The sequence below is a fragment of the Carettochelys insculpta genome, chromosome 1 (assembly GCF_033958435.1).
Source record: "Carettochelys insculpta isolate YL-2023 chromosome 1, ASM3395843v1, whole genome shotgun sequence".
Taxonomy (NCBI): domain Eukaryota; kingdom Metazoa; phylum Chordata; order Testudines; family Carettochelyidae; genus Carettochelys; species Carettochelys insculpta.
This window is the reverse complement of record NC_134137.1, coordinates 10,527,120-10,545,369: the sequence shown is the minus strand read 5'-3', so window position 1 is coordinate 10,545,369 and position 18,250 is coordinate 10,527,120. Positions and strand designations below refer to the sequence as shown.

Here is an 18,250-nt window from a genome sequence, read left to right as displayed (position 1 = left end):
AACTAGCAAACGCAAGGTAGGAATGAGGTCAGGTGGGGTACTTTTGATGCTGGCATGCCATCTGCCATGCTGAAGATACTGAGCCCACTTTTTCTGTCAACCTGGGCATGCTTAACACTGTCTTGCTGAGTCAGAGACTTAAGCCTCCTCTATTATATGCATAGGTAAGGCCATAGAACAATACAAATATTGGGATGTGGTCTGGGATGGCTCAGCTTCAGGGACTTGCCACAGCACTGGTATGTCCATCCCTCATGGGGTACAAACCCAAAGATATATGAAGTTTTCCTCCCTCAGTTGGAGGAAACTATGCTCAACTTGACCCCTACACCAGTTAAATATTACAGAAAAAGGGGTTATATTGAAAAAAAGGGATACTCTTATTATCTACCAAAAGTTATATGTTAGGTGGTCAAAGAGGTAGAAAACAAGACAAAGAAGAGTAATACAAAAATAATTGAAAGTATGGAAACTAGCAGCACCTTCCCTGCCACTGAGTGGTTTCCTCACCAGATTTACATAGAATTTCTATATGGTAAGACTGCTTGGTCTAGGACGGAGATTAGAATCAGGTAACCAGGTGTGTCTGTAGCATTACAGCATCCACGAGTCAGTAGCAATCTGGAGCAGTCATAGAAAGGCCACTCCAGGCCTCTTCACAGGCCATTGTCCTGGCTGATGGGTCATCAGCTTTGTCTGGCTTTCCCTTTGTACTAACTGAAGTGTTGAGAGTGGGCATCAGCCTTCTGTGCCTTAAATATTGAGTCTGTTCTGGTCTGGCTATGGTCTGAAGAAGTGAGTCTGTCCCACGAAAGCTCACCTAATAAACTATTTTGCTAGTCTTTAAAGTGTTACTTGACTGCTTTTTGTTTTAACCAGAAAACAAGTATCAGAGAGGTAGCCGTGTTAGTCTGGACCTGTAACAGCAACGAAGGGTCCTGTGGCACCTCATAGACTAACAGAAGAGTTTTGAGCATGAGCTTTCGTGAGCACAGACTCACTTCATCAGATGCTGGTCTTGGAAATCTGCAGGACCAGGTATAAATAAGCCAGAGCAAGGGTGGAGATAACAAGGTTAGCTCAGTCAGCAAGGGTGAGGCTTACTACCAGCAGTTGATCTGGAGATGTGAACACCAAGGGAGGGGAAGCTGCTTTTGTATTTAGCCAGCCAAAAGCAGCTTACCCTCCCTTGGTGTTCACATCTCCAGATCAACAGCTGGTAGTAAGCCCAACCCTAGCTGAATGAGCTAACCTTGTTATCCCCACCCCTGCTCTGGCTTATTTATACCTGGCCCTGCAGATTTCCAAGACCAGCATCTGATGAAGTGAGTCTGTGCTCACGAAAGCTCATGCTCAAAACTTTTCTCTTAACCGGAAAACAGACATTGCAATAGGATAATTATATTCAGCAGATGATAAGCTTTCCAATGATACTTTTCAGGATTTCTCTTGCATAAAGTACGTCTCACTTATGTCATATTTATATCACAAGAATATTTTCAAAATGAACATGGAAAGTAATGTCATAGAAAGAGCTTAGCAGGATTTAAAGTGCAACAGGATGTTTATATGGGCAACCAGCAAGTCCAGTTAATGTAGTGATGATTTGTTTAAAGTATCTTGGAAAGACTCTGAATGTTCCTGATTAACACCACAAAAATGTCTCATTTGGGAGTGCAGGCCATCTCATAGCCACCTATTGCAGAGCTTCTTTCACCTGCATCTGAAACTTCTGGAACTGCATCTGGGACATCTGGAACTGTAAAAGCAAGACATCTTCCACCTTCCTGTGAAACATCTGGAAATGGCCTACTGATATTGGTCTAGACTCACTGCAGCTCTGATCCACTCAGGCTGGGCTTACCTTCCTCTAGGTGGTGCAAATGCAGATTATGTTCTTGGGTTTTTTTTTCTTGAATTTTTGGGAGACTCTAGATTTGCCCTAAGAGCAGATGTATCACTAAATGCCATTAATTCTCCTATTCTATCTCTTTTCAGGAAGGCACTGAACTTCTTGGACCCATCTAGTACCTTATGTCAGCTATAAATGACACCACATTCCAACATGAAGTGTTCCTTCTTACCGGGATACCTGGGCAGGAAGACATCTACCTCTGGATCTCTATCCCCCTATGCTTAATTTATGCTATTTCAATAGTAGGAAATTCTTTCATTGTGTTTATTATAAAAACAAATCCAAGCCTCCATGAGCCTATGTACATTTGCCTTTCCATGTTGGCCATCACAGACCTTGGTTTATCAATAACCACCATGCTGACAACACTAGGCATTTTCTTGTTGAACTCTAGGGAGATCAGCCATGATGCCTGTTTTGCCCAGCTGTTCTTCATTCACGCACTTGAGTGCATTGAGTCCTCTGTGCTCTTGTTGATGTCCTTTGACCGCCTCATTGCGATCCATGACCCTTTAAGATATGCTTCCATCTTAACACACAAGAGACTAGCCAAGATGTGGATTGCATGCATGCTCAGAGGGGTGGCCGTAATGGTTCCTTTCCCCATTCTTCTGAAACGGTTCCGATACTGTCGATCCAATGTCCTCTCCCATTCTTACTGCCTTCATCAGGAGGTCATGATGTTAGCTTGTGCAGACATTACAGTAAACAATATCTATGGCTTGTATATCACACTCTTAACGGAAGGGTTGGATTCACTGCTCATCTTCCTCTCTTACGTGATGATCCTCAAAACAGTACTTAGCATCACATCCCATGCTGAGTGCCTCAGGGCCTTGAACACCTGCATCTCCCACCTCTGTGCCGTTCTTGTCTTTTATACGCCATTGATTGGCCTAGTTTTGATACATAGATTTTGGAAGAACTCTTCACCTTTGATTTCCATTCTCCTGGGCTATGTCTACTTGATGTTCCCACCCCTGATGAACCCGATTGTATACAGCGTGAAAAGCAAACACCTTCGTGCAAGGATAGTTAAGATATTTGTAAACTGAAGGGTCCCATTTACATTCTGTCTAGTGTAGGTGAGGTAGGAGACGAAAAACACAGGCAAAGGCCTCCTGTTCCATCCTGGAACTTTACATTTGATATGACATAAGCAATAGGTGATGGGCTAGAGAGGGAAGATAAAGCAAAGGGGGAAGGAGACCAAGGTCAGAAACCCCTTTAAAAACATCTGTGTTTATGGAGTGCCAGTGGACCCCTGGGATGCTGGCCCAGAAAGAGACATGATGGAGATAGCTCTGACCTCAAAATTCCTCTCGGTACAGTTGATAAAGGGAAGAGGTGTGGAAGTTGCTTCCCATGACACCTGGCCTGTCACTTTCCTGTCTCTTGTTAAACAACAGTGGCTACAGGAAGAAGCTGCTGAACTGTTCTGTAGTGGTACGGTTGGCCGTTCCTGATACTCTGTGTGCTGTCTGGTCTGCAGAACCTGCACCAGTTGTTTACTGGAGCTATTTAAGTGGCACAAATACCCACCGTTCCCCAAAGCCGTTAGCCTGGTGCTTGCAAATGAGTCATGTCAGAGACATGATTAATCAAGAAGCCTCAGGAGAAGTTCTTCAGGCTGTGCATCTCCCTTTGCTGGCTCTGCACTTCCCACCTACAGAGCCCACTCCCCACACATGGAGAGCAGAGCTGCTTGGGAGTGAGGCCCTGACACACAGCAGTCCTACAAGAGGCTCAGGCCCAGGTTCCCTCCTTCTTATTCCCTCTCTTTGTGATGATATAGCTGCTTGGGAAGGGAATGGAAAGGGTCTTTGGATCCCCAGCAGGGGCACGGACTGTTCTAACCCCAGCCCAGCCCATTCACTGTTCATTGCTGGCTCTGCACTTCCCACCTACAGAGCCCACTCCCCACACATGGAGAGCAGAGCTGCTTGGGAGTGAGGCCCTGACACACAGCAGTCCTACAAGAGGCTCAGGCCCAGGTTCCCTCCTTCTTATTCCCTCTCTTTGTGATGATATAGCTGCTTGGGAAGGGAATGGAAAGGGTCTTTGGATCCCCAGCAGGGATACGGACTCTTCTAAACCTAACCCAGCCCATTCACTGTACAGTGACCATATTTTCAAAGGGTAAAACAGGGAGAGAGGCAAGAGCTCCTGTTCATCTTCTTCCACTTTGGCTCCCCTCCCTCTGCTCTTATCCTTCTCCAAGGACTCATCATCTGTTCCATCTGTTCCTCCAAAGTCCCACCCCCTGGCTCCTACCCATTGCACGGGGCTCCATCCCCTCTTCAAGAGAGAAGGCAGAGCTGGACCATGATAAGAGGCACCCAGGGAGCTAGAGCCATGTTGAGGAGCCCCAGTCCCTCTGTCTGTCCCAGGCAGTGGGCAGTGAGGGAGTACAATAGAAGCCCCAAAGATTTGTCCCCGCACCCAGGATACATATTGCAGGGCAGATGGATAGTTCAGGATTCCCATGGCAGCAGGTGCTCCTGTTGTAGCTCGTACCACAGTCTATCTCCAACCTGCACAGGGAGCACCACCTTAGGGGAATTGGAAGAGGATGTGGACAGGCCTAGGATGAAGAGATGCAACAGAGTGAGGGCCTCAGAGCAGAATGAGGAACACAGTTTTCAGCAGTTCTGAAACCATGCTGACTCCAGCAAGGAAGTTGTTGGAAGGCTCTGAAGTAAAGAAGGAGGAGGGGGCTGTAAGGTAGGAGAACTTGTGCTCTGGGGAAGGCTAAATTAACACAACCCCACGAAGGGGGGTCTTGTGGCAAGAATCCCTGGTTCTGTGTGAGCCATGGCAAGGAACACAGAGGGAAGTTTAGGGTCCCTGAAGTGATACTTGAGGCCATGAGGGACAATTCTGGGTTGGCCTTTGTGAAGCTTTCCCTCATATTTTTATGTAAATGTGTTTTTGAATGTGAATATGTATACATCAAGTATGTTCTAATCAAAATGGGGAATGTTACCCATCAATCAAGACCTTGTAACCCCCTGAATCTGAATATTCTATCTGTTTTCATGTATCTCTCTTGTATGCAGACTCATATAAAAATATTAAGTACGGCTCTATTTATTAATCTCAGTCTTCATGTGAAAAAACATTAGTGGTATTTTAGGGAGTGAATAGCCCAATGATCAAGACAAGAATCTGCGAATAGTCTTGATGTTCCTGTCAGCCTAAATTGTGGTTAGTCCTACAGAGACGCACGACCATGACACCTAGCACTGGAAACCATTTTGAATTGCTATTTTTTCAGAGGTGTGTGGGGAATAGAACTGAGACATCCTACCCTGGTGGAATTCTATTTAGGGAACAGCAGATTGCTGCCCACCAGAATATGAGCTCAAACTAGCTGGAGACATAAACAGTAAGTAGAAAACCTTCTGCAAACACATTAGAAGGAAGAAGAAGACTAAGGACAGGGAAGGTCCATTACTCAAAGAAGAGCAGAAAACAATAACAGAAAAAGTGGAAATGACAGAGGTGCTTAATGACTTCTTTGTTTTGGTTGTCACCCAGAACGTTGGTGACAAATGGACACCTAATGTAGAGAATGCCAGTGAAAACGGGGTAGATATGAAAGCTAAAATAGGGAAAGAACAAGTTAAAAGTAATTGGGAAAGTTAGATGTCTTCAAGCCACCAGGACGTAATGAGAAAAGTCCTATATTACGCAAGGAACAGACTGAGCAGCTATCTGAGAATTACATGCCAGTAAGCTGAACTTCTGAAGCAAGAAAAAATAACAAAGCAAATAATTATTCCATTGGTAAAAAAGCTAGAACATAATAAGGGGAAAAGAAATCCTATGGACTTGTCAAGAACAAACTCTGTCTATCCACCCTGAAAGCCTGCAGCAGGGCTGACTCTGCAGTCCAGCTGTATAACATCATGCTCTGTGATTTGGCCTCCTGCAGTCTGCCATTGGCTGTGACTGGGTTAAAGCTGCTGCAAACAAAGTCAAGCAGCCAAGGTTCCCGGATGGCCAAGTGCCCCCCAAGAGAATGTGCCAGCATGCTTCATAAAGGTGGTTGCATCCTTGTCTGAACACACACTGCCAGCTGCCTGTGAAACCTCTTCCACAATTCCTTGTCCTTTAGGGTGAAGACCTCTGGTGCCAGTAGCTCCCCTTCTAGCAGCAGTTGGGTATGTTGACAGGTTTCTCTGTCTTTAAAAAGTGAAATGCAGGGAAATGTTGCCAGCTGTTTCCATGTGTAGATGTTCTGTGCAGCAGTAGGGGTCTCAGGTGGGCTGCTGGGGTGAGTCTTTGACACGTCTGGAGGGCAGGGAATGATGGTTGCTTGGGAAACCTGCCCTACAACTGCTCATGCTGCTCAGTGGGTTATTCAAGAACACAGAAATCTGATGTACCAGGTGAGCTTTGTGTTCTAAAACTGATGTCTGCGTAAGGATTTCTCATTGGCCCCATTTCTAGAGGTGCTGTGTGCTCCAGGTCTGACCTTGCCATGAAATGAGCCACAGGAAACCCCACAGAATACCAGTGATTGGTTCCAATGCTGGTCAGGGTGTATTTTTTTAGAAATATAACCAGCAAATGTATTTTCGAACATTTTATGTTAGGTCTCAGTTTGGAAGACAGAAATTCAGAGCTCCATTGCTCTATAGCAAAATGTGATAGGACATATTTCTCTTTGCTGATGGAAGGAGCACTCCAGCGTTTCTACCTTGTAGGTCCCCCTAAGAGTTAGAGGGCTACCAGCATCTCTGTCCTCTCCCTTTGTCTGTGAGTGACGGGTGCCAGGCCTCACATGCTGCCCTCTTACGGGGTGGAATCCTACAATCCTCCCACCCTCAGGCTGGGCCTTGGGCTACAACACAATGTGGGGTGACTGTGCTTACCCAGTAGATCTAACTAGGTTAGCAACCTCTGTTTTCCTCCTCTGGGAACCTATGACTAGGGTTCAGGTGAGTCATACGTTGGCCTTCCTGAACCCAAGTGCTCTTTAATCTGAGCAGCAAGGAAAAAGAATAACATGGTTGAGCAACAGAGTTTTCAGCAACTGCCTGTCCCCATGTCTGACTTGAAACCCTTCTACTCTGGCGTGGACCAAGGAAGGCCAACAGCCTTCAGACTTCCCTAGCAGCGTCTGTGCTTATCAGTCTGAAGAGGTTCTCAGCAACAGCTGGCCCACTTCTGCACAGATTCCCAGTGCTGGCTGAAAAAGTTGTGTAACCTGGCTGGAGCCTGCATGTAGGCTCCTCCCAGTTTGCTGCTCTGTGCTCTCTCTGAACCTTCCTGCAGTGCTCAGGGAGGCCAGGTCTACACTAGGAAAATAAGTTGATATGTGATACATAATTCTATCGACGACAATTGCATAGCTAGAATTTACTTATCTGAAATCAGCTTAGCTGGCCATCCACACAGAGGGAGGTTGACAGGATAGGTTGTCCTGGTGACCTCACTTACTCTTTGAGATAGCAAAGAGTACAGAGGTCAAATGACCACCCTAGACAGATCAATTTCACATATTTCCTGCCAGAGCAGGTTGATCTTCCTGCTAATATAGATGAGGTCTGAGGGAGTTTTTCTCTAGCGATTAATACATTTCATGCTTCTTTTCCAGTGGTCTGCTATTAAATTAGGAAGAACTTGATGGGTTTATCCTGATACAGCCATAAGATAGTCATCTCAATTGTTCTCTCGGGAGAGCTCTACAGCGCACAGCTCAGCCCCATTTCTGTTACAGGGCCTCTCCTGGGTACTGCCCCAATATTTAGGGTAATGAATTGAATTCCACTGTAATACCCATGGAACACTTTCCAAAAAATCATAAAAGGGCAAAACTGCTGCTCTGTGTTTTAGCGGAGAGTAGGGTTGAGGTGTAGGAACGAGGTTGTACGTAGTTTTTGAGTATCACCTGTTATATGAGCATGAAGTTATTAACATTCCCACATGGATACTAGTGCTAGCCTAGTATGTGGGATGGTCCGAATTGTAAATACATGGTGCTCAGATAGGCTGTGGAACAACCACCCACCACTTCCAAAGGGGCCAGATGTTATGAGTCTACCTTTTCTGTCAACCTGGTCAGGCTTAACTCTGTCTTGCTGAGTCAATCTTAAGCCTTGTCTATTATACACGTAGGTATCTTCCCCCGGAGGAGGGGGGACAGGGCCTGACCTGCACGCGCACTCAGGTCCATGTCTTCCGCCTCCGGGCCCTGCAGAGGCTTCTCAACACCAACAGTGCAGATAGTCCGGCGTGGAGCATGCTGGCGCACGCTTTCCTCCGCCGTTACCGAGGGCTCCGATACAACCGGCAGCTCCTCTATTTATCCTGCAGAGACCGTCCGCGAGGCCTCTCAGAGCTGCTGGCCTTCTACCAGGACCTCCTCTGCACTTGGCGGCTGCTCGCAGCCTCCAGGTCCTTAGGGGCCACCGTGGGAGACGACCTCCTCGCGGAGCCCCTGTTACACAACCCCCACCTTCGTGTGCAGGCGGCGGAGTCTCGCACGGTGCGCCGGAGGCTGGTCGTAGGTGGAATCACCAGGGTCGGAGACCTCCTGGACTACGAGCTGGGGGACTGGATGGAGGCCCCGGTGCTTGCCCGGAGCATGGGGCTCTCTGACCTACGCTCCCCCCATCTCGTACTCCGGGAGGTGAAGGCTGCCCTGCCCTCCACCGCTCACAGTTACCTCAGCTGGGTCCTGCGAGAGGGTGCACCCCGCTCCCCTCCTACTCCTAGCCCTCCGGACCTCTCCGTCGGCCCCCGGCTTCGCCATCCTGCCCGCCCCCCTCCCCCGCATCACCTCAGCCGGCTGCACACTTTCCAGCTGGTCCTCTTCCGAACCGCGCCTCGACACCTTCTGTACGCGCTCGTGCTTCACATGCTCCACTTCCTCACCCTCGTGTCCCGCCCCGATCACAAATGGCGGGACCTCTTGCCGTCATCGGAGGGTGGGGAGCCCCGGTGGGCCGGCCTCTACTCCACCTTGGTCCCGCGGCCCACTGGGGACATCAGCTGGAGAATCCTCCATGGAGCGGTGAGCACGGGTGTGTACCTGGTGCAGTTCACCCCCATCCCGGACACCTGTACCTTTTGCGGCACGAGGGAGAACCTGGCACACATCTACATCGAGTGCGTCAGGCTGCAGCCCCTCTTCCGGCTCCTCCAGAACCTCCTCTTGAGGTTCTGGCTGCACTTCTCCCCACACCTTCTCATCCTCTCACACCCTATCCATGGCCCCACAAAGTCGCGGGACCTCCTCGTTAGCCTCCTCCTGGCCACGGCCAAAATGGCCATTTATAAAACCAGGGAGAGGAGGCTGGCATGGGGGGCGACCTGCGACTGTGGGGCCTACTTCCGTTCCTCCCTCCGCTCACGAATCCGAGCAGAGTTCCTTTGGGCGGCGTCCACCAACTCCCTGGACGCCTTTGAGGAACGGTGGGCGCTGTCCGGGGTCCTCTGCTCGGTGTCCCCCTTCGGCTCCCTTCTTTTAATCCTTTGACCCTCACTCCCGCTCCTGGTTTTTCTTTCGTTGTCCCCCGTATTTACTTGGGACCGGGCTGTTTTTAATGGGTCCCCTCTCATCGTGAGAGGGGCCTTGTAGCCGTGGGCAGGCTACGCCTGCCCACTCTCCCGGCATCCAATATGTATACACGTAGGTAAGGCTACAAAATAATACAAATATTGGGATGTGCTCTGGGAGGGCTGAGCTTCAGGGACTTGCCACAGCACTGAGCTGTCCATCCCTCTTGGGGTACAAACCCAAAGTTTTATGAAATTCTCCTCCTCCCTCAATGTGGAAGAAAGTATGCACAATTTGCCCCCTACACCAGTTAAAAATTACAGAAACTGGATTGAATTACAAATAAGGAATATACTTATTAAATACCAAAAGTTGTATGTTAGGTGGTCAAAGAGGTAGAAAACAAGACAAAGAAGAGTAATACAAAAATAATTGAAAGTATGGAAACTAGCAGCACCTTCCCTGCCACTGAGTGGTTTCCTCAGCAGACTTACATAGAATTTCTATATGGTAAGACTGCTTGGTCTAGGATGGAGATTAGAATTAGGTAGCCAGATGTGTCTGTAGCATTACAGCATCCATGAGTCAGTAGCAATCTGGAGCAGTCATAGAAAGGCCACTCCAGGCCTCTTCAGAGGCCATTGTCCTGGCTGGTGGGTCATCAGCTTTGTCTGGCTTTCCCTTTGTACTAACTGAAGTGTTGAGAGTGGGCCTCGGTCAAAGTTACACAACCAGAAAACAGACATAGAAATAGGATAATTATATTCAGCAGATGATGAGCTTTCCAACGATATTTTCAAAGATTTCCCTTGAATGAATTATATTTCACTTATGTCATATTCATATCACAAGCCTATTTTTATAATGAATATGGACTGTAATGTCATAGCAAGAACTTAGCAGGATTCAGAGGGGGACTGGATGTTTATAGGGGTAACCAGAAAATCCAGTAAATGAAATCATGATGGTTTTAAAATATCTTGGAAAGGCCCTAAGCATTCCTGATTATTACCACACAAATACGTAATTAGGGCGTGCAGGTGATCTCATGGCTGCCTATTGCAGAGCTTCTTCCACTTGCATCTGAAACATCTGGAACTGCATCAGGGACATCTGGAACTGTAACAGCAAGATTTCTTCTGGGTTCCTGTGAAACATCTGAAACTGGCTTGTTGATATTGGAGTAGATGCACTAAAGGTCTGATCCACTCAGGCTGGGCTTTCCTTCCTCTAGGTGGTGCAAACGCGAGACTGTGTCCTTGCTGTTTTTTTCTTGAATTCCTGGGAGACTCTAGCTTTGCCCTAAGAGCAGATGTATCACTAAATGTCTTTAAGTCTTCCGTTCTTTTTTGTTTCAGGAAGAAACTGAACTCCTTGGACCTGTCTAGTACCTTATGTCAGCTATCAATGGCAGCAGATTCCAATATCAAGTGTTTCTTCTCACCGGGATACCTGGGCAGGAAGACATCTACCTCTGGATCTCTATCCCTCTCTGCTTAATATATGCTATTTCAATAGCAGGAAATTCATTCATTTTGTTCATTATAAAAACAAATCTAAGTCTCCATGAGCCCATGTACATTTTCCTTTTCATGTTGGCCATCACAGACCTTGGCTTATCAATAACCACCATGCTGACCACACTGGGAATATTTTTGTCGAACTCTAGGGAGATCAGCCTTGATGCGTGCTTTGCCCAGTTGTTCTTCATTCATGCACTTGAGTGCATTGAATCCTCTGTGCTCGTATTGATGGCCTTTGACCGTCTCATTGCGATCCATGACCCCTTAAGATATGCTTCTATCTTAACACCCCAGAGACTAGCCAAGATGTGGCTTGTATGTATGCTAAGAGGAGTCGTTGTAATGGTTCCATACCCTGTTCTCCTGAAACGATTCCGATATTGTCGATCCAATGTCCTCGCCCATTCTTACTGCCTGCATCAGGAGGTCATGATGTTGGCTTGTGCAGACATCACAGTCAACAACTACTATGGCTTGTGGAGTGCACTCTTAACAGAAGGTTTGGATTATCTGCTCATCTTCCTCTCTTATGTGATGATCCTCAAAACAGTACTAAGCATCACATCCCACGCTGAGTGCCTCAGGGCTTTGAACACCTGTGTCTCCCATCTCTGTGCTGTTCTTGTCTTTTATACGCCATTGATCGGCCTAGTTTTCATACATAGATTTTGGAAGAACTCTTCACCTTTGATTTCCATTCTCCTGGGCTATGTCTACCTGATGTTCCCACCGCTGATGAACCCAATCGTATACAGCTTGAAAAGTAAACACCTTCGTGCAAGGATAGTTAGGATATTTGTCAACTGAAGGATTCCATTTACATTCTGTCTAGCGCAGGAGAGGTGGGAGATCAAAAACACAGGCAAAAGCCTAGAACAATGGGTTTTTGGCTGGAGAGGGTGGATAGAGCAATGGAGAAAGGAGATCAAGGCAGGTTTAAAAAGCAGCTGTGTTTCCTGAGTGCCAGTGGACCACTAGGATTTTGACCCAGTAAATGACATATTGATGATTGCTCTGATCTCAGAACTCCTCTCAGTGCAGTCAATAAAGGGACGGGATGTGGATGCTGTTTCCCATGACACTCGGCCTGTCACTTTCCCATCTCTGGTCGAACACGTATGGGTAAAGGAAAGATCTTCCAAACTGTTCTGCAGCGGCAGCTCTGGCTGTTTCTCATGCTCTGGATGCTGCATGATTCACAGGGCCTGCAGCAAGTGTTTACTGGGGTTATTTAATGGGCATGTCTCCTTCCCTTCTCCTTAGCCTTCAGACTGGTGCTTGCAATTGAGTCATGTCAGAGACATAATTAACCCAGAACCACAGGAGAAGTGCCTTTCCCCTTCGCTAGCTCTGTACCACCCACCCACTGAGACCATTCCCTACACATTCAGAGCAGAGCTGCCTGGCAGTGAGGCCGTGACTCACACACACTCCTGCAAGAGGCTCAGGCCCAAGTTCCCTCCTCCTCCTTCCCTCTATTTGTCTCTCTGCTTGGGAAGGGATGGAAATGGTCTTTGGATCCCCAGCAGGGGCACGGACTGTTCTAACCCCAGCCCAGCCCATTCACTGTACAGTGACCATATTTTCAAAGGGTAAAATAGGGAGAGAGGCAAGCGCTCCTGTTCATCTTCTTCCACTTTGGCTCCCCTCCCTCTGCTCTTATCCTTCTCCAAGGACCCATCATCTGTTCCATCTGTTCCTCCAAAGTCCCACCCCCTGGCTCCTACCCATTGCACGGGGCTCCATCCCCTCTTCAAGAGAGAAGGCAGAGCTGGACCATGATAAGAGGCACCCAGGGAGCTAGAGCCATGTTGAGGAGCCCCAGTCCCTCTGTCTGTCCCAGGCAGTGGGCAGTGAGGGAGTACAATAGAAGCCCCAAACATTTGTCCCTGCACCCAGGATACATATTGCAGGGCAGGGGGAAAGTTCAGGATTCCCGTGGCAGCAGGTGCTGCTGTTATAGCTCGTACCACAGTATATCTCTAAACTGGACAGGGAGCACCACCTTAGGAAAATTGGAGAAAGAGGTGGACAGGCCTAGGACGAAGAGATGGAACAGAGTGAGGGCCTCAGAGCAGAATGAGGAGAACAGTTCTGAAACCATGTTGACTCCAGCAAGGAAGTTGTTGGGAGGCTCTGAAGTAAAGGAGATGGATGTGGCTGTAAAGTAGGAGAACTTGTGCTCTGGAGAAGACTGAATTAACACAACCCCACAAAGGGGGCTCTTGCTGAATGAATCTCTGGCTGTGAGTGAGCCAAGGCAAGGACCCAAAAAGGAAGTTTAGGGTCCTTGCTGTATTACTTAAGGCCATATGGGATGAGTCTGGGATGGTCTCTCTGACACTCTGCCCCCATATGTTTTGGAATATGAATATGCATAATTCAAATATGTTCTATATAAGATGTACGTGACCCATCATTTAAGACCTTGTAATCCCCTGAATCTGTATATTCTATTTCTTTGCATGTATCTTTCCTGTATGCGGATTTATATAAAAAGTACACTGTATAGTTCTATTTATCAATTTACATCTTTGTGTGAAAACCATTAGTTGTATTTAAGGGACTAAATAACCCTATGATCAAGAAAAGAATCCACAAATAGTTTTCATTTTCCTGTAAACTTAAACTGTGGTTGGTTCTACAAATACAACGGTGACAGCTGGTACTGGAAACCATCTTGAATTTGGTATTTTTCTGGAGGTGTGAGGGAATAGGACCAAGATGTCCCATCCTGGTGAAATTCTATGTAGGGAATGACAGACTGCTGCCAACCACAAGACGACACATGAAAAAACTCTGAAGGAAAAGAACTATCATGGGGGAGGGTATAGCTCTTAGGCCTAAATCACAAAAAAGCTCAGCGCTGGCCTGAACAACATCACCTAAATAAGAATGAGGATGAGAAATTATTATTTGTGACAAGGTATCTTCAGTGTGTTAGGTGTGACTGGTGTATTTTGTTTATTTTAATTCAGTAACTTACTTTGATCTGTCTGTCATCCCTTACAACCACTTAAATCCTACTTCTCATATTTACTAAAATCACCTTTATTTTTTATCAAAACTAGTGTAAATAATTTTTAACTTTGGGGAACTGAGCTGTGCATATCTCTCTTTCATTGATAAAGAGAGTGAACTTTATGAACTTTCTCCGACCTGCTGCTCTCCCATCTTCAATCTCTATTGAAGGAACAGAGTTAAAAACAGTAGACAAGTTCAAGTACCTTGACTGCTGTCAGGGTAAAACTGCCAGCTGGCCAGTTTGGTTGAGACGAGCAATTTTTGGGACACCTTTTCTAGTCCCTCCCTCATTTGAGGGTGAGCAGTGCTGCTCCGAAAAAGGCCTGCTCAGTCACCTGGGATGTTGCCAAACTCCTCTGTTGTCCTGGGGGCAGAGTTGAGCAACCAAAGTCCACAGGCCACCTACGTGCAGGTTTGGAACTACAGTGGTCACCTCCACCTGTTGCTTCACCCCTCCCCCATCACCACAGGATTTTGAGGTAAACAGAAGAAGTAGAAGTATAAAATAGACTAATAAAGTGGACCGATTTGAGAGATGAGAATGTGCAAAGAACTTGAGCAGGAGAATGTTTAAAGTGGAAAAGCTGTTGCACAGGGACAGTTCCACTCTCTCGGTCTCAGAAGCCTGGTTCCAGTGATTGTGTCTCATTGATTGTTCTCATTCCACCAAGTTTCTGTGATGCCTATTATGTCAATATCCTTCTCTAATACAAGGCGCTCTAGTTCTCCCATCTTATTACTTAGACTTCTAGCATTTGTGTATAAGCACTTTAAAAGCTTGTCACTATTTATTTGTCTGCCCTTTCCCGATTCTTTTTCATGAGATTTTTCTCTTCTAATCCAGCCCATACTTCATCCTCTTCCGTCCTCTCCTCCTATCACTTAGAGAATTTCGATCAATAGACTCTCCTCCAAGAGAAGTCTCTGTCCGATCCGCATGCTTCTCTTCCCCCATTTCTTAGTTTAAAAACTGCTCTATAACCTTTTCAGCCAGTTAGCCTGTCCACTTTTCACCGTGGTGAGCCCTGCCCTTCTCCTCCTTTTTCCCCCCTTAGGCTCCAAACTTTTTCCCTCCTCAACCCCTCCAGACAGACTAGCAGCTGAGGGAGCCTGGCTGGGGTATCTGGGCAGCTGTGGAAGGCATGCAGACTCTCCACCCTCCTGTAGGGTACCCAAGAGCAGGCGCTGGCCCATGTTCCTGCTCAGGCCATGGCAGATAAAGGTGAAGGGTTCATATCAACTCCCACTGTTGCCCACACAGCTTTTATTCTGACCACGCTCTGGCAAGTGAGTGGGGCCTTGGAGTTGTTAAAAGCTGTGAAGGTAGCTATGGGGTAGTTACAATGGAGTCTCTATCTGTCCATGGTGCGCGGGAGGGGTGACCCCAAGAGCAGCCCCAAGCACTTTTACTCAGACTTCCCTAAGAGGGCCTTGGGAGGAATGGGTGTAGCAGTGACAAGCCTGGGGAGAAAGAAGATGGGTGAGACCTCAGAGGGGCAGGGACTCTTGAGCCCTCCACATTTGGAAGAGCTCTGCCACCCATGATACATGATTTGAATCTATTACAGGACTCAGCTTGATCTGGAATTTTTTTTCTTGTTGCATTCAGATAAACTTCTGACCTTGTCAATAAATGACTCAATATATTACAATACATTAAGTCATTCAGAAGACATCCCTATAGCTAATAAATGCACTTAGTGGAATGCTGGCTTAACCTTACAGGGTATGTGGTGTGAAATACTGGGTGTTATTTGGCAGGGGAATGCAAGGTGACAAAAGCATTCAGATGCCATCAAGGACGCTACTAGAAGTATTCATATACAGTAAAAGTAAAGACCTTTATGGAAGAGTATTTAGCAGGGCAAGAGTCTACTGAAATGTTGCAATGGGTTCACGGTGTATTACTGACTTTTCCTTTCTGTGACACCATCCTCAGGCCTGACAGCTGGGATTGTGCATCATTTTTTCTCTCTTCCATTTTACCACTTTGCACAGTATTGACCCAACTGAAGCTACCCTGCCTGTTTCACACTATTATGTTGGAAACCCCACTAGTAACACCATCGCCACAATGAATGTAAGTAAATGTGATCTTTATGAGCAACTGATTCAGCTGAAAAAAGTGGTTGTGCTCTGGAATTGTTTGTCTCATTGAAGAGTGCTGTGACAGGGTGAGGACACGTTGGAGAGGGTATAGCGGAGGGCAATGAAAATGATAAGGGGCTGAAGCGCATGATCTATGAGGGGAGGCTAAGGGATTTAGGCTTGTTTAACCTGCAGAAGAGAAGAGTGAGGGGGGATTTGATAGCAGCCTTCAACTACCTGAGGGGGGTTCCAAAGAGTGTGGAGAGAGGCTGTTCTCAGCAGTGAGGGATGGCAGAACAAGGAGCAATGGTCTCAGGTTGCAGTGGGGGAGGCTTAAGCTGGATATTTGGAAAGCAAATCCTATTTCACTAGGAAGGTGGTGAAGCACTGGAATGAGTTACCTAGGGTGGTAGTAGAATCTTTATCCCTAGAGATTTTTAAGTCCTAGCTTGACAAAGCCCTGGTTAGGATGATTTTGTTAGGACTGGTCTTGCCTGGGGTGTGGGGTTGGACTTGATGACCTCCTGACTTCTCTTCCAGCCCTAGGATTCTGTGATTCTATGATCTCCTGGTAACTGACCAGAAGATGTTTCAGGTTCATGAACACAATCCCTGTGCAATGCAAATCTTGTGAGGATGAAGAGCAGCCTGTATGACAATCCATATCTTTGGATTCAGACAACAGTGTCAGGCAAAGGACTTTAGCTTCTCTTGGAGGGGTTCCTGGGGCTCAGAGTGTATAATTGAAAGCACTTGGTAAGGGAGGGTTATGAGATCCTGGTTCTGATCCAATTTTCATATGTAAATCTGGAATGATGCCATTAAAGTCAATGTTATTGACTTAAGAACCTTTAATATTTCCATCATCTATGGCAAAAAGGCAGTAGCATAAGTTGGACTCTCAGGCATGGAGAAAATTAAAAAAAATCTATATTATGAGGCAAAGCCACACATTCATAAATAGCTGGCCTGGGGAGGGGCCAGAGAGGGGGGTCCAGGTGGGGGGCGCTCTCTGCAAACCCTCACAGGCACCAATGTCCCCTCCCCGCAGGTGGTGCGTGTGCTCAATGCCTTGCTGCTGCGGAGGGTCATCTGATTTGGGGACCTGGATGTGGCCGTTGAGGGATTCGCCGCCATGGGATTCCGTCACTGCCTTGGGGCCCTCGATGGAACCCACATCCCCATCTGCACCACGGACAGTGGCAGGCGCTATATCAACAGGAAGGGCTATCACTCCATGGTCCAGCAGGCCATGGTGGACAGTGGTAACTGCTTCCAGGACGCTTATGTGGGCAGGCCCGGCTGTACCCATGATGCTCATGTGTTCTGCAATTCAGGACTATGCTGCCAGCTGGAGGCAGGGACCTATATCCCCCAGATGGAGATCTCTCTGGGGGACACCACCGTACCCATCTTCCTCATGGCGGATGAGGCCTACTTCCTCCAGTCCTGGCTAATGTGCCCCTACACGGGCCATCTCAATGCCAGCCAGGTGTGCTACAGCACCCAACTCAACCATGCCCGCCAAGCAGTCAAGTGGGCCTTTGGGCACCTGAAGGGCTGGTGGTGTTGCCTCCTGGCCTGCCTGGATGTGGGCCTCCCAAAAATCCCGCAGGTTGTGGGTGCCTGCTGGAAAGCAAGGGGGAGGCCTTCATGCAGGGCTGAGCGCTGGAAGCTGGAACAGGTTACCCCCAGCCAGCCGCTGCCCCTAGCCGCCAGGCCCACTGGGATGAGATCTGGGTCTGGGTGGCTCTGTGGGAGTACTTTTACCAGGGGGCCTAGTGAGCACCACCCACGTCATCCTTGATGGGTCCCCTGCACACTGCCCCAGCACCCGCACACTGCCCCCACCGAAAGCACACAGGACACAGGGTTTTTGAAAATAAAACTGCTTCATTGTTCAAATAACCCAAAACCTCACCTCTGTGCATATAAAACCAATAACAAATGGCATCATGGAAAATAACTATGTATGTGGGGGGCAACTATATATCCGGGGGACACGTGGGCAGGCCAGCCATTGGCTTATCATTCTGGGGTGGGGGTGCATGGGTGGCCGGTCCCCCCCTCAGCCGGGGTCCCCGACGCGGCCGGCTGGGGGCCGGGAGGATGGCGAGGTATGGCCAGGGTGGGTCCTCAGCCTGGTAGTCATCCCCAGTGGGCTCCTGCCTTGTGGAGGTGATGGGTGGG

The 18,250-nt window shown here is 47.7% G+C and overlaps 2 protein-coding genes across 2 annotated transcripts; both read left to right on the top strand.

Annotated features, from left to right (window-relative positions):
- The first annotated feature begins 2,034 nt into the window (after positions 1-2,034).
- Positions 2,035-2,970, top strand: LOC142016818 (olfactory receptor 51G2-like). The gene has a single exon (XM_075001562.1). It carries the CDS (start codon positions 2,035-2,037, stop codon positions 2,968-2,970), a length of 936 nt encoding a protein of 311 aa, XP_074857663.1.
- Positions 2,971-10,819: 7,849 nt separating this feature from the next.
- LOC142016044 (olfactory receptor 51G2-like) lies at positions 10,820-11,755 on the top strand. The gene has a single exon (XM_075000543.1). It carries the CDS (start codon positions 10,820-10,822, stop codon positions 11,753-11,755), a length of 936 nt encoding a protein of 311 aa, XP_074856644.1.
- Positions 11,756-18,250: the final 6,495 nt, after the last annotated feature.

What these genes read in the sequence shown, in the direction of transcription:
- LOC142016818 (XM_075001562.1), top strand. Translation starts at nt 2,035, where the DNA reads ATGTCAGCTATAAATGACACCACATTCCAACATGAAGTGTTCCTTCTT.
- LOC142016044 (XM_075000543.1), top strand. Translation starts at nt 10,820, where the DNA reads ATGTCAGCTATCAATGGCAGCAGATTCCAATATCAAGTGTTTCTTCTC.